This window comes from Scyliorhinus canicula, chromosome 1 (genome assembly GCF_902713615.1).
Source record: "Scyliorhinus canicula chromosome 1, sScyCan1.1, whole genome shotgun sequence".
In the NCBI taxonomy this organism is placed as follows: Eukaryota; Metazoa; Chordata; class Chondrichthyes; order Carcharhiniformes; family Scyliorhinidae; genus Scyliorhinus; species Scyliorhinus canicula.
The window spans coordinates 209773728-209790129 of NC_052146.1; the positions used below are offsets into that span (position 1 = coordinate 209773728).

Sequence of the window (16402 nt, forward strand, 5' to 3'; positions counted from 1 at the left end):
CGTCATGAAGCAGCAGTGCTAACCACTGTGCCATCTGGACCAGCTAATTATTGACGATTTAAGGGCCTTATTCCCCCTCGCCTCAATTTTCAAGCTGGTGGGAGTAGTTCGGGTGGGGTTTGTGCAACCATCATTGCTAGCAGAATAAAGCCACAGCATGCATCTCAAACACTTTTGAATTCTTTTTTAAATTGTAAAAAAAAAATGTCCCCTCCTTCAAGGAATCTATTTGATAGATATTTTATATTTAGATAAATTAAAAATTGTAGGTATATCATGAGTTATCCAAACTTTTGAGGTAAATCCAAAAGCAAATATTTTAATGCTAAATTCTATTTATGTCCCATAATTACAGACTGTAAATATAGTAAAAGAGCTGAAGACAGACAGAGCCGAAGATAAAGCCAGGGAATTGTAGATCATCAGAAGTAAGATTTGGCATTTTGTGATGTTTTAACTTATTTTTTTAAAACAATGGCTGTACATTTTTAACCTACATTTGAGAATCAGGGTAGTTTGTGTGTTCTAAGATTAAAGGATTGGATCATGATTCACATTTGGAAACTTGGCATCTACAGGAACAGAGAGCAGCAAGGAGAATCCAGGCGAAAGACGTGACGAATTGCTGAAGCGGAGGTGAGCGCGAGACGACAATGGCAGCGAAACCTGTCCAGGAGAAGCAAGTTGCAACACCAACACCAGACCCATTTGAGTACTGCCCTCTGTAATTGTTTCTCTGGCACTCAAATGTATATCTACCTCCCCAGTCTCTCCTCGCCCCCCCCCCCCCCCCCCTCCCCCGGCCTCCACAAACAGATGCCTACTTATCTGTTGTAAATAATATTGCCAATTGTACCGAGTTGAGGCTGTTGAGCTGGTGCATAATACCTTACCAGTTATAAAAAATGATTCATATTTGGAGTTTCTGAATAAAGTTTGGAAATTAAATGGTGATTTCAGTAAAACAAGGCACGAATGAAGAAAAGATCCAAATTAGTTTAAGCTTTAAACAACTGTCATTTATTTTTGAGCAGAATAAACATTAATGCCTAAAAGAGATGAACAGTTAAGAGTTGAGAATATTAACTTCCGGTTGCGGCTCTGTGGAGCTAAGTCGCACGTTCAGCAGCTCCCACTAGAAACAGACTTTTGGGCTCTTTTTAGGGCCCCCAACGGTACTTTTTCGACGATTCCCAGTGTGGGAAGGGAAGCAATATTCTCCCGGCACTGTATGGATTGGACCAGGAGTGGAGCGGTGAAAAAAGTGGAATTGGAGCAGAGAAAGGTGCGAGGGAGGAAGACCAAGATCGCGGCGGGTGGAGGCCAGACAGCGTGGGCGCAGTGGGCACAGGAGCAGCAGGAGTTTCTCCAGCGCTGCTCAACGGAGCTGAAGTCAGAGCTGCTGGAGCCGATGAAGGCGTCAATTGACAGGCTGCTTGAGACCCAGACGGCCCAAGGGGCGGCGATCCGGGAGGTCCGGCAAAAGGTCTCGGAGAATGAGGACGAGATCTTGGGCCTAGCGGTGAAGGTGGAGGCGCTCTCCATAAGAAATGGCAGGCGAAGCTCAAGGACATGGAGAACCGGTCGAGAAGAAAGAACCTGCGGATTCTGAGCCTCCCAGAGGGGCTAGAAGGATCAGGTGTGGGTGCCTATGTGGTCACCATGCTGAACACGCTGATGCGTGTGGGGGCCTTCCAGGGGCTCCTGGAGCTGGAGGGGGCTCATCGAGTGCTGGCGAGGAGGCCCAAGCCCAGCGAGCCGCCGCGGGGGGTGCTGGTGCGATTCCACCGGTTCGAGGACAGAGAATGTGTGTTAAGGTGTGCCAAGAAAGAGCGAAGCAGCAGGTGGGAGAACGCAGAGGTCCGGATCTGTTAGGACTGGAGCGTGGAGGTAGCTAAGAAGCGGACCGGATACAATTGGGTTAAGCCGGTGCTGCACCGGACAGGGGTGAAGTTCGGCATGTTGCAGCCGGCACGATTGTGGGTCACCTACAGGGACCGTCACCATTATTTCGAGGCGCCGGAGGAGGCGTGGACCTTTATTCAGGCCGAAAAGCTGGACTCAGATTGAGGGTCGGGGAAGACGGGTCGCTGGGACTGTTATGTTGTGTTTTGGGGGGGGATTTTTGTGGTTAGGTTGGGCAATGTTTCTTCTCTGTCTGTCGGGCGGGTTCGTTGGGGGGGGGGGGGGGGGGGGGGGGGGGGGGGCAGTTATAAGCCTGTGGGCGTCGGTGGCTGGAAATGGGGATGGGCCGGGGGAGAGACGCCCGGGCCGGGGGAATTGGGAGTGGGCCTGGAAAGGGAGCTTTGCCAGAGGGGGTGGGGTCGGGTAGGTGGAAAGCGTGGGCTTTTATCCCGTGCTAAGGGTGGAAAGAGGCGGGGTCAGTGCTGGAAAGCGCGGGCTTTTTCCCCGCGCTGAGTGGAAGGGGGTGGGGTTGGGGAGGTGTGGAGAGCCCGTTGATTGACAGGAGGGGGGAGGGGACTTTCCCACACTGGGGGGGGTCGACGGAGCGGCGGGGTCAGCAGGAGTCGGCTGACTCACGGGAGTGCAATGGGGGAAGCAATGCAGCTCGGGGGAGACCTAGCTTTGGGGGGGGGGGGGGGGGGGGGCAGCTCCCTGATCCGGCTGATAACCTGAACGTAAGAGGCCTGAACGGGCCGGTCAAACAGGCCCGTGTGTTCGCACACCTGAAGGGGCTGAAGGCTGATGTGGTTATGCTCCAGGAAACGCACCTGCGGGTGGCAGATCAGGTAAGGCTGAGAAAGGGATGGGTAGGGCTGGTGTTGATTTTGGTGGGGAAGCGGATGTCGTTTCAAGCGCTGAGCATCGTGGCAGACAATGGAGGTAGGTATGTGATGGTGAGTGGTAAGCTGCAGGGGGTGTGGGTGGATTTCGTAAATGTATACGCCCCGAATTGGGACGATGCGGGGTTCATGCGGCGCATGTTGGGCCGGATCCCGGACTTGGAAACAGGGGGCTTGATAATGGGGGGGGGGGGGGGGGCGGCCAAGGTGCTGAGGGGGTTTATGGACCAAATGGGAGGAGTGGATCAGTGGAGGTTTGAAAATGAAATGAAAAAATGAAAATTGCTTATTGTCACGAGTAGGCTTCAATGAAGTTACTGTGAAAAGCCCCTAGTCGCTACATTCCGGCGCCTGTCCGGGGAGGCTGGTACGGGAATCGAACCGTGCTGCTGGCCTGCTTGAAAAGCTAGCGATTTAGCCGTGTGAGCTAAACCAGCCCCTTGCGAGGCCGGGTGCCAGGGAATTCTCATTATAGTGTTCAATTCTGGTCCCCACAATACCAGAAGGATGTGGAGGCATTAGAGAGGGTGCAGAAGAGATTGACCAGGATGTTGCCTGGTATGGAGGGCATTAGCTACGAGGAGAGGTTCTCACAGGAACGAAGGAGGTTGAGGGGCGACCTGATAGAGGTCTACCAGATTATGAGGGGCATAGACAGAGAGTCAGAGGCTTTTTCCCCCAGAGTAGAGGGGTCAATTGCTAGGGGACAAGTGCGAGGGCAAGGTTTAGAAGAGATGTACGAGGCAAGTTTCTTTTACACAGAGGGCAGTGGGTGCCTGGAACTCGCTGCCGGAGGAGGTGGTGGAAGAAGGGACGATAGTGACGTTTAAGGGGCATCTTGACAAATGCGTGAATAGGATGGGAATAGAGGGATACGGACCCCGGAAGTGTAGAAGATTTTAGTTTAGACAGGCAGCATGGTCGGCACGGGTTTGGAGGACCGAAGGGCCTGTTCCTGTGCTGTACTTTTCTTTGTTCTTTGTTCTTGTTCTCCCATGTTCTTACGGCCTACTCTCGGATTGACTTTTTTGTAATGAGCAGGGCGCTAATTCCAAGGATGGAGGACACGGAGTATTTGGCGATAGCCATCTCTGACCATGCCCCGCATTGGGTGGACCTCGAGATGGGGGAGGAGAGGGACCAGCGCCCGCTGTGCCGCTTGGAGGTGGGGTTGTTGGCGGACGAGGAGGTGTGCGGGCGGGTCCGGGGTGTATAGAGAGGTACCTCGAGGCCAATGATAACGGGGAGGTGCAGGTAAGGGTGGTCTGGGAGGAGCTGAAGGCAGTAGTCAGAGGAGAGCTGATCTCTATCAGGGCTCACAAAGAGGGGAAGGAAATGAAAAATGAAAATCGCTTATTGTCACGAGTAGGCTTCAAATGAAGTTACTGTGAAAAGCTCCTAGTCGCCACATTCCGGCGCCTGTTCGGGGAGGCTGTTACAGGAATCGAACCGTGCTGCTGGCCTGCTTGGTCTGCTTTCAAAGCCAGCGATTTAGCCCTGTGCTAAACAGAGGAGAGATAGAGAGGCTAATGGGGGAGATGGTAAGGGTGGATAGGAGATACTCAGAGGCCCCTGTGGAGGGATTACTTAAGGAGCGCCGTAGCTTCCAAGCCGAGTTTGACCTGTTGACCACCAGGAAGGCGGAGGTGCAGTGGAGGAAGGCGCAAGGGGCGGTGTACGAGTACGGAGAGAAGGCTAGCTGGATGCTGGCACACCAGCTTCGGAAGCGGGAGGCAACGAGGGAGATTGGGGGGGGTGAGGGAGAGAGGGGGAGCACAGTGCGAAGTGTGGTGGGTATTAATGGGGTCTTCAGGGACTTCTACGAGCGACTGTATCGGTCTGAGCCCCCATCGGGGGAGGGGGGGATGCGCTGGTTTCTGGACCGACTGAGGTTCCCAAAGGTAGAGGAGGGGCAGGTGGCGGGGCTGGGGGCGCCGGTTGGGTTGGAGGGACTGGTCAAGGGACTTGAGAGTATGCAGGCAGGGAAGGCACTGGGGCCAGATGGGTTCCCGGTGGAATTCTATAGGAAGTACGTGGACCTATTGGGCCCGCTGCTGGCAAGGACTTTCAACGAGGCAAGGGAGGAGGGGGTCCTGCCCCCGACAATGTCTAGGGCGCTGATCTTTCTAATTCTGAAGAGGGACAAGGACCCCTTACAGTGTGGGTCGCATAGGCCGATCTCGCTCCTTAATGTGGATGTGAAACTTCTAGCAATGATATTGGTCATGAGGATCGAGGATTGTGTCCCGGGGGTCATACACGAGGATCAGACAGGTTTTGTGAAAGGGAGGCAGTCGAATACCAACGTATGTAGGCTCCTGAATGTAATTATGATGCCGGCGGTGGAGGGGCAGGCGGAGATAGTGGCGGCTATGGACGTGGAGAAGGCCTTCAATAGGGTGGAGTGGGGGTACCTGTGGGAGGTATTGAGGAGGTTTGGGTTCGGGGAGGGGTTTGTTAACTGGGTGAGGTTGCTGTATGAGGCCCCGATGGCGAGTGTGGCCACGAAAAGGAGGAGGAGGCCGGAGTATTTCCGGAACGAGGAGAGGGTGTCCTCTATTCCCCCTGCTCTTTGCGCTGGCGATTGAGCCCTTGGTCATGTCTTTGAGGGAGTCTAGGAACTGGAGGGGGTTGGTGTGGGGGCGTGGGAACACCGCGTATCGTTATGTGCGGACGGTCTGCTATTGTACATGGCGGACCTGGTTTTGGGGGGGATATACCGGAGGTGATGGGGATCCTTAGGGAGTTTGGGGATTTCTCCAGGTACAAACTCAACTTAGGGAAGAGCGAGGTGTTCGTGGTGCACCCGGGAGACCAGGAGAGGGGGATTGGTGAGCTTCCGCTAAAAAGGGCAGAAAGGAGTTTTAGATACCTGGTGGCTAGAAGCTGGGGGGCCCTGCATAAGCTCAACGTAACGAGGCTGGTGGAGCAAATGGAGGAGGAGTTCAAAAGGTGGGATATGCTGCCGCTCTCCCTTGCGGATAGGGTGCAGTCGGTTAAAATGACGGTGCTCCCGAGGTTTTTGTTTCAATGCCTCCCAATCCTGATCCCTAAGGCCTTCTTTAAGCGGGTTAACAGGAGTATTATGGGGTTTGTGTGGGCGAAGAAGACCCCGAGGGTGAGAAGGGTGTTTCTGGAGCGGAGCAGGGACTGTGGGGGGGGGGGGGGGGGCTGGCGTTGCCTAACCTCTGTGGGTACTATTGGGTTGCCAACGTGGCGATGGTACGCAAGTGGGTAATGGAGGGGGAGGGGGACACATGGGAGAGGTTGGAGATGCATCCTGTGCGGGCACCGCTGCCGCTCCCTCCGACAAGGTATACTACGAGCCCGGTGATGGCGGCGACCCTCAAAACCTGGGGGCAATGGACACGTCACAGGGGAGAGGTGGGGGCTTCGGTGTGGTCCCCAATACGGGAGAGCCATCGGTTTGTCCCGGGGAAAATGGATGGGGGGGTTCCAGAGCTTGTACAGGGCAGGTATTAGGGGGATGGGGGACCTATTCATTGACGGGAAGTTTGCGAGCCTTGGGGAGCTGGAGGAGAAATTCGGGCTCCCCCCTGGAAATGCCTTTAGGTACATGCAGGTAAAGGTGTTCGTTAGGCATCAGGTGGTGGAGTTTCCGCTGCTGCTGGCGTGCAGGGTCCAGGACAGGGTGCTTTCGGGGGTGTGGGTTGGAGAGGGTAGGATCTCGACAACTTATAAGGTGATGCAGGAGGAGAAGGAGGAGGCCTCGGCAGAGGAGCTAAAAGGTAAGTGGGAGGAGGAGCTGGGGGAGGAGATCGACGAGGGTACGTGGGCGGATGCCCTAGGAAGGGTTAACTCTTCCTCCTCTTGCGCGAGGCTCAGCCTGATTTAAGGTGCTGCACAGGGCGCACATGACCGGGACAAGGCTGAGCCGGTTTTTTGGGAGTGAGGACAGATGCGCGAGGTGTTCGGGGAGTCCAGCAAACCACACCCACATATTCTGGGCATGCCCAGCGTTGGGAGGAGTTCTGGAGGGGCGTAGTGAGGACGGTGTCAAGGGTAATGAATTCCAGAGTTAAGCCAGGCTGGGGGCTCGCAATATTTGGGGTGTCAGATGAGCCGGGAGTTCAGGAGGCGAAAGAGTCCGGTATCCTGGCCTTTGCGTCCCTGGTAGCCCGGCGTAGGATGCTGCTTCAGTGGTAGGATGCGATGCCCCCAGCGTGGAATCCTGGATTAACGACATGGCAGGGTTTATTAAATTGGAGAAGGTGAAATTTGCCTCAAGGGGATCTGTGCAAGGGTTCTTCAGGCGGTGGCAGCCGTTCCCAGACTTCCTGGCGGAGCGTTAGGAGATGGTCAGCAGCAGCAACCCGGGGAGTGGGGTGGTCAACAGCAGCAGCAACCCAGGGGGGAGTGGTTGGGGATTTACTAATGTTTACTGGTTAACGTTTATTTGTTTACTTATGCACTTTTATTCTTGTTGGTTTTTTTTTATTTGTGTAAAGGGGCGGGGGGGGGAGGGTTCTATTTTTCCTTTGTTATTTATAATATCTGAAAAGTTTGAATAAAAATTATTTAAAAAAAAAAAAAGAGTTGAGAATATTTATTTGCCAGTACACATAGGATGTGAAAGAATAGATGTACCTGAAGTGGATATGGGTGACATTACACAGAGACATGTGACCGTGGGCTGGACGCTAGCTGGAGCTGGGACCGGGATGGGGGGCCCAGGCACGGCCTGCCATTGCCACGGCCTGTAAGGCAGCCATCTGATTGCGCACACCACTGAGCGCACACCACTGACCACCAACCTTGAACCCTGGTTCTACAGAGTCACACCAGCCGTATGGGTGCCCCCACTCCACCATATCACCCACCCCCTCCCCAAAAACCGGCCGCCGGAGAAGTATTGTGGCCCACTCAAGGGCAACACCCACAGTAGCTCCTGAAGGGGGCACCAGACAGAGGTCGCTGGGCATACTGCTGACAAGGGCAGCACCAGCCAACGGTACCCCTGGCAGCAATATGCCAGGACCAGAGACCCCCCACAGTGCCGGGCACCAATGGGGCCGGGGTGCAAGGGCAGAGTCCGCAGTGGCAACCGGGGCCACTGTGTAGCCCAGAGGACCTGGTTGGGTACGGGGGTACACACCATGCTAAAATGTCGGCCTTTCAGCCCCTGCAGACAATGGATATTGGAATCCAACCAGCAATGGTGGTCTTCCTCCTGGTCGCCGCAGTCTTGGGGGATGCACTGTACAAGCTGGAACTGCTCGAGGAGGAGGAAGCTGCAGCAGGGGAGCGTGACCCAGAGGAACAGGAAGAACCGCTGATGATGGACGAGGAGGAGGAGGTGCAGAAGAGGCCTTGAGGCCTTGGTGTACCGGCAGCACCTGTCATTCGAGGACCTGTCGGATCGGGCATGCCGAAGATTCCGGCTGAGCAAGGGGAGTGTGACATATCTGCCAGATCATGGTGCACCTGGCACTGCAAGGGAATAGGAGAAGGACACCCACTCCCACTGGCCGTCAAGGTGACGGTTGCCCTGAACCTTTACCCCACGGGCTCCTTCCAGGCACCGATGGAGACCAGTCCGGAATCTCAGAGCTCAGTGCATATCCATTTCAATGTGAACCAAGCCCACCTGGATGCCGGGGTAGCTGAGATGCCCCAGGTCCAGGGGGTGATTGATGGGACACATGTCGTGCTATGAGCACCTGCAAATGACAGACCACCGTACACAAATCGAAAGGGGTTCCAGTCAATAAACGTACAGCTGCGTTTAATGCATGTCCTCCATCTGGGACTAGGCCACTTCCGTCTGTGCCTGTGCAACGTCAGCTAGTGCCTGGAAATGCCACCGACGCCCTCAGCCATGGCTAACTGTGACTGGGCCACATTCAGGAGCACCACTGCAATATCCAGGTGGCTCTGGCACATGGCTGCCTGTGAGAGGGCAGCCCTGTCCTGGGCATGGGCCACCGCCTGCACAGAGTGCCCCATGGCTTGGACACTGATCCATAGACGAAACCCCTACCGTGGACACAGCCATGCGGTGTTGGCTTGGGTGGCACGCATGACCGGCACCACCTCCTGCCCCTGCACGCGGTTGCCTGCAGGTGTTGAATGTTCGCCTGCAACCCCTTATGCAGTCCCTAGCTCTGCGACTGCATCTCCACGATCGATGGGACTATCCGTTCCAGAAGATCGAAATCCATCTGGATGGCAGCAGGTCCCTGGGGTCAGCCTGTCCTCCAACATTCCTATCCCCATCTGCTGTACCGAAGCACGTGTGTGGGGTGCACACCAGATAGCGTCCCAGGAGACTCTTCACTAAAGTGCCCAACTGAGGTGAGTATCTCTGGGATGGTGGAGGGATTGGAGACAACTGTGACGGAAAATCCATGTCATACTCTGATTCGAGCTCTGGGATGTCCTGGGTCCTGGGTCTTATGACCTGTGTCGGTGTCGTCGTCAAGGGTCGACACCCCGGACTCTGGATGGGCCTGCCCCATCACCAACCAGTCCTGAAAGACACAGGACAAGACGCATAATTAGACCGCGGGCCGTGGGGTGGTATGGGCATGAGAGTGGTGTGACAGTTTGACAATCCGACGCATGCATCCCAGAGAGTGGGTAGCTGGTGGCTTCAGTGGCCAGGGTACCCAGCCATGGCGGCCGGTATGGATTCTTCCCAGGTACAGGGTTGCTCACCTCTCCTCCACAGTGTCCAGCGGAGTATCAAGCTTGGCATCCGTAAAGCAGGATGCTGCTCTCTCGCTGCCATCTCGTTGGCTGGGATGGTGTGTGTGGGAGTGAAGCGTGTATATGTGGCTACAATTTGTCGGCCTGAGTGTCAAACGTGAATCCCGCACCTTTGCTCATTGGAATTGATTGTGTTCCATGTGGTGCCGGTGCTAGCTCTTAGTAGTCTTTGAACTGGTCCAGGTGTGGCGTCAGGTGCTGTCATAGAAGCCGCAACTCCTGCCCCGGCATCAATACTTAGTCTCAGGAACAGAGAATTCGGCTGACTAAGTGTGAATGTTCAGGCAGTTTTAATTACTCCAATCTTCATCTGATTCTGGAAGCACGGAGTCATGTAGGTCATGCTGCTGCATGGGTGAACTTGGAGAACAAATAGCATTCAACTATACACAGCTGAGACAACACAACCAAGTCTGAGCCAGTAAATGTACACAAATATTTACCAGCGGAGACCATTGGACAGCAGTATAAGCAGCAGCATTAGCTGATCTGTCCACTCATTACTTTGAGGATGCTAGAATTTATGCCAATATTTTTACGACTGTTCTGTTTTCACCCAGTACGTCACTGAACAAAAAAGATTTTGACTGCTATGGCTCAGTAGCAAACAGCAATGAAATTATCCATTGCTTATCAAGAATCATAGAATTTACAGTGCAGAAGGAGGCCATTTGGCCCATCAAGTCTGCACCGGCCCTTGGAAAGAGCACCCCACCTAAGCCCACGTTCTACCCTATCCCCGTAACGCAGTAATTCCACCTAACCTTTTTGGACACGAAGGGCAATTTAGCATGGCCAACCCACCTACCCTGCACATCTTTGGACTGTGGGGGGAAACTGGAGCACCCGGAGGAAACCCACGCAGACAAGGGGAGAATGTGCAAACTCCGCACAGACAGTGACCCAAGCCGCAAATTGAACTTGTGATCCTGGAGCTGTGAAGCAACTGTGCTAACCACTGTGCTATCAAGCTGGACCGCGTTGGTTAGCACAGTTGCTTCACAGAAACTAGAAAACTCAAGTACTTTTATATAAAAAGCAAAGAATCTTCAAAAACAGCAAAATGTTAAAATCTTGGATTTCCACTGTTAGTAAGATATTCGTTGTGTACAGATACTGGAGCCTTATTGAGCAGGTGGTACCTTTCAAAACTGTTTCCCAAACACAGTTCTTCACATCAGCCGCAGTGATCCCCACTTGGCTACAAAGACAACACTGATAGATTACGAAAAGAACAAATGTAGTTTATTTGGCACCTATCAGAATCAGTCATCGTATGAATTAAACAGAACTGCAAACTCAATGGGGCCAGACAAAAAATGAGTCTTGTGCTGGTACAATCCTGAAGTTTAGAAATGTAAACCAAATTAAGCTGCAAACAAGGTATTTGCATTTTAGAAATAAATAGGGTTAGGACAAAGTCTGTGCTTCCTTATTAAGCTTCAAAATGGAAGCTGAAGCCTAGCTGTCTGCAAGTTCCAAGCAGGTGCTTTGATCTGTAGCTGGCCAGGGTAAAAGTTTGGTTCTAGCTCTTAATCAAATTATGGGCCCTTTGAAGAATAATGGGTAGATTCCAAACTATGACAATCAAACTGGAATAGCTTCAATTTCTAACAAATATCAAAGTACAAGACTGCAGATGCCTGCAATATACCCTAAATGGCAGGATTATCAATGGTGCTTTGTTCTGAGAGGTTCAAAATATGCATGGTTTAAACCATCAGCAAATTCTGGTTGACATCTGACATGCTCATTAGCATGGAATCCAAACATCTATCAATGTGCCTTTGAACTGGATAAACGTAACATGTCTTCAGAGTTCTTATGGTCCAGAATATAAGACTGTAGACTTTTTCCAACATCCTTAGTTCACTTCCATTTCTGGAATTGACATTCAGACTTGACAAATGATTCACATTGCCCATGTATTGCACTACTGCAAAGTTTTGCACAAGACTTTCATCCAAAAACTAGATCATTTTACTGTCTTGTGGACTGTATCTACTTCTGTTATTTTCAAAGTATTTCCACCATTAGAAACTTTCTGGGCTAACTGTGCCTTCCTCAAATTGTTTCAAAACAATTATGTACCCTGTCATAGTGGGTTTACAGGTAGAGGGCCAGCAACATTTCCTGAGTCGCCTTCCCCCCACCCTCACCCTGTCTACAATTTTATTTTGAGGTGCCCACCCGCCCTTACTCCAATTGAGGCCCTTACTTAACTTGGGGCAGGAAACCTTACAATGTGAAAATCTTATCCAAATTTTCAGAAGCTTCAGAGGGATCTCCATTTTTCTATCAATAGTGGTCTATTTTTTATGTTCTGTTTTACATGATGCACTTCAGGACTACTTTGAAAATTAAACTTTTCTGTTCTTATTCTTAGGGTTAAACAAAAGGCACTAACGTTTTCAGACACTTCTCTCCTCTTCTTGGTCTGAATCATTTCTGTTTCCACCTTCTCTGCCAGCTCCAGCTTTCGTCTGTTTTTCCTAAATGCAGATAAGCCGAACTCTAAATAGGATTTAAAGAAAACACTATTGATGGAATATGCCAATAATAGTTACTCACAAAAGCTGAAAATATATAACAAATGGAAGTGAAGTTTTGTTCTTGATTGAGGTTTTAGTACTAATGAATCAGCCAAAGAAATGTATAAAAGATTCGAAGTGTCGGGCAGCACGGTGGCGCAGTGTTGAGCATTGCTGCCTCACGGTGCCAAGGTCACAGGTTCGATCCCGGCTCTGGGTCACTGTCCATGTGGAGTTTGCACATTCTCGCCGTGTTTGCGTGGGTTTCGCCCCCACAACCCCAAATATGGGCAGAGTATGTGGATTGGCCATGCTAAATTACCCCTTAATTGGAAAAAATGAATTGGGTACACCAAATTTTTTTTTTTTAAGATTTTTTTTTTAAAGTGAGTCGGAGTTCACAAAGAGTTAGCAGTGTTCCTCTCACTACATTGTTTGTCCGGTTAATTCAGTATATGATGTGAGTTGGAGTCACACACAGCAGAAAGCTCATTTTATCCTTACTGTGTGCTTAGGTAGAAAACCTCAGTGAGGACGTAGTGTATGGAAAGGAAAGAAAGTGAAAACAGCATCTGATCTCTTTCATACACATGGTTAGTGTTCCTACTTCTGATACTAACCCATTAAGGAATCAGAAGCCTGCTCTACACTCAGTCTGATTTTCTTTTCAAAGCAAAACTAGTGAGGTGTAAAAAAACTGCTGAATCATTATCACCTGTTTTAAGCTACCAAATCTAAATTCACACCCTAAAGTTTTTGCTTCATTTTTTTTTTTCTTTGTAGGCAATATTAGTGTTCTGTGCAAAACCCAAAAACTAAACCATTTCTAAACTTTTCATTAAACAAAACTTGCGATTTAAATCTAGGAATCGGGTCCTAATCGACCGTTGTAAATCACAGTCAGGTGCCATCACTTCTATTTGCTGCATGGGAGTTTAAACTCAGTGTTGTGTGAAACATTACATTACGTAAAAAATTTCTCAAGGACCTTAGTGGACCCCAAGCATTTGTTCAAACCTGTCCAATTTAAATATCTAGAGAACACAAAATCTGCAATCCACATTCCCTACATTTAAACTGTTGGGAACAGGCAGAGGAATGGAATCAATGTGCAAAGTTCTATCAGAGGATTGCCACCATCACAATGCTTCAAATCACCTCCTTCTAGTGCTTTAAAATCCTACACTTCTATTCGACTCCATTACATAATTGTTAAACCTCTGAAAAATACATGTGCAGTTTGCAACTTTCACAAGCATTTCCTTCCCACTGTTCGGTGACCTATTGTATACTCAGTGGGATAATAGTTTCTTAATTGTAACCAAATGGAGTTTGCATGTTCTCCCCGTGTCTGCGTAGGTTTCCTCTGAAAATGAAATGAAAATCGCTTATTGTCACAAGTAGGCTTCAATGAAGTTACTGTGAAAAGCCCCTAGTCGCCACATTCCAGCGTCTGTCCAGGGAGGCTGGTACGGGAATCGAACCGTGCTGCTTTAAAAGCCAGCGATTTAGCCCAGTGAGCTAAACCAGCCCCTGCGTGCTCCGCTTTCCTCCCACAGTTCAAAGATGTGTAGGTTAGGTAGATTGGTCATGCTAAATTGGCCATTTGTATCCCACGGTTAGGTGGGGGTTATGGGGATGGGGAGTGGACCTAGGCAGGGTGCTCTTTCAAAGGGTCGATGCAGACTCAATGGACTTAATGGCCTCCTTCTGCCATGTAGGGATTCTATGACTCTGTCCTTTGGTCTTCAACCATGTCACCCAGCGCTACCCTAGTTTCTTCAATCAATACTGCCATTCCCCTGCTTTTTATCCATTCCTTATCTTGCCTCAATATTTTTTGGCCATGAATATTAAGTTCCCAATTTTCTCCTTAATTGGTCTCCATTATTGCCACTTAATTAAAGTCCCATGTGACATCTTGTACCTGCCACTCAGCAACCCTATTTACCACTTTGTGTATTTATGTACATCCACTCCAAACCTATCTTCTACTGTTATTTCTGAACCATTCTTCACTATAGTGTCAACTGCTTCTCCTGGTCCTCTGTGCACCATTTTTCTCTTCTCTTAATCTTTCCATTTCCCTGCCAAATTAGTTTAAACTGCCTCACGCCCCAAGTCCCAGATAACCTTCCCACAAAGATATTGATTCCAGCTTTGTCGAGATGAAACTCATCCACTCTGTACAGGTCCCACCTACTCCAGGACTGGCCACAATGTTCCAAGAATCTGAAGCCCTAACTCCTGCATAATTTCTTAGCCTTGCATCAACTTGTTTTTGTCATAATATCCACTCATGTATATAATGAGGTGCAGACAGGCAGTGATTGACACACAGGATGACCAGTAAGCACACAACACAGTGCAGCCAATCACCAGACAGGATACTACCACTATAAAGCCAGAGGGCACTAGGTTTCCCGCTCTCTCTGGACCCAGCCACTGAGACAGTCAGAGTCCACGAGCTAGCCAGTGCAAACACCATGCGGTAGCTGGTAAGTCTGGTCAGGCTACTACTAGGTCTCCAGCCAGTTCAGTATAGTGTCGACCCACAGCTGAATATGCTTATCAGTTCTATCGTTGAATAAAACAGTGTTGGATCTTCTCCAGTGTTAAGACGTCTGTTTCTAGCTTCCCTGCATCGAGTGCAGTCCACATCGAACCAACCTGCCTAACACATCAGCTTTATCCCACTATCACAATGCACACTAGTGTGTGATAATGGGAACAATCTTGGAAGGCCTGATTTTTAGCTTCCTCCGTTGCTCCTGAAATTCTAACGGTAGGTCCTTAATCTTTTTCATGTCCGTGCCATGGTTCCCACGTTGGAGCAGAACTTCTGGTTGTAAATGTTCTGCACTTTCCCAAGTGATATCCTTCAGATAGGCATCAGGAAGGCAAGACAGTGTGAAATCTCATGCTGAAAGTTACAGAAATGCCTGTCTCTCCCCTGACTATCAAATCCCCATAACCACTGCATTTCCACACTGTGCTCTGCCCTCCTGTGCAGTCTTTCCCCACACAAGTTGCATTATATAGGCCAGATATACTGAATAGGCATGAAATCAAGACAGGAGTCAACACTATTCCAGAAATTGCAAACCACTCAATAACTCATCAGCAATGGATTCAATGCAGAAAGTTCTCACTAGACAGTTTGAATGCCCTACAATCTCCTAAAGATCATATGTTCAGAGGCTACCATTAAGATCTTTAAAAAAAAACTAATTTCCAAGAAATTTATTTTTTGAAAAGTTGCCCATTAATTTTACTACATGATGGTACAGAAAGTATAAATGCAAGTTTTTTTGTTTAAAAAAAGAGAACTTTATATTCTGTTAAATAAATAATTCTGGCAATTTTCAAAAGGATAGAAAAGCAAAGCTGACTTACTTGTTGCCATTACGTCAGGAGGACACGGCACAATTCCATGATCTACTGCCCATTTGTAAGCCCCTTCGCCTACTAAAAAACTAAAATAAAGGAGAAGATAATTATTAATTTCAATGAAACATTAATATAAATACACATTTACAATATACAGGTAATTAAAAGATAACAATGCTAATTGTATAAATTAAGCTTGTGCCTACCGGGAGTTGTTATTTTTTAAATACTCTTTTTGAAAAGAACGATAAAGGAACACTTCTTGACAGTGGTGGTACATTGTAGAGATAGGAGCATTTGTAATGTCTCTATCTGTAAATAAATTTATAACTGAGTAAAGATTAACTTCTGGTCTTCTCCTTCACCCACTGGTTGTAATTAATTTAATCAAGGATTGGAGAAGGTATCAGAAACATACAAGGCCTCCAGAAGTATTTTACTACAGAATAATAACCGAGTAATAACTAAAGCACATAAATATCTAACTTCAGCGCATAAATATAAAACAGGTCTAGCCAGCGGGCAGCTAAGAAGGTCATTCAGCATGTGCCTGCCTCTCTTCTGCGGTTATATCCGTCCCTGGAGAGGGAGCAAGCATACAAGGCCTCCAGAAGTACTTTACAACTGAATAATAAGCCATGGAAGAGATGATTTAAGTTGGGTCTCAAGGAGGCTTTTAAAAAAGGAACTCCAATGGCAGTGCAATGGGAAGGGGGATATAAAGAGGCCAGGGACTGAAGACTGTGGGCAAGATATCTGGCTGGGAGTGTTTGCGGAGAAAGAAAGATGCAAAATTTGAAAATAGAAACAGGTCAGCAAAGACAGAGGCGGTGGGTGAAATTAATCCAAAACACAACATAATCTATTTTTTTGACAAATTGGGGGTTTGTGGAAAATAGAACATGAACAGCATTGGAGTAATGTTGTCTGGATGTGGCAAAAGCATGA

General features: G+C 49.3%; 1 protein-coding gene across 4 annotated transcripts in view; it reads right to left on the minus strand.

Moving 5' to 3' along the window:
- tasp1 (taspase, threonine aspartase, 1) overlaps window positions 1–16402 on the minus strand; it is a 123693-nt gene that overhangs the window by 58197 nt on the left and 49094 nt on the right. For all 4 annotated transcript variants that reach the window (XR_005461830.1, XR_005461829.1, XM_038806849.1 and 1 more), the window contains 2 exons: window positions 15461–15540; window positions 11941–12047 (listed from right to left, as the gene is read on the minus strand). Coding sequence is in view for 2 of the 4 variants with exons in the window: in XM_038806849.1 (XP_038662777.1) it covers window positions 11941–12047; window positions 15461–15540 (187 nt within the window). In the remaining 2 variants the exon portion in view is untranslated. The remainder of the gene's footprint in view (window positions 1–11940; window positions 12048–15460; window positions 15541–16402) is intronic.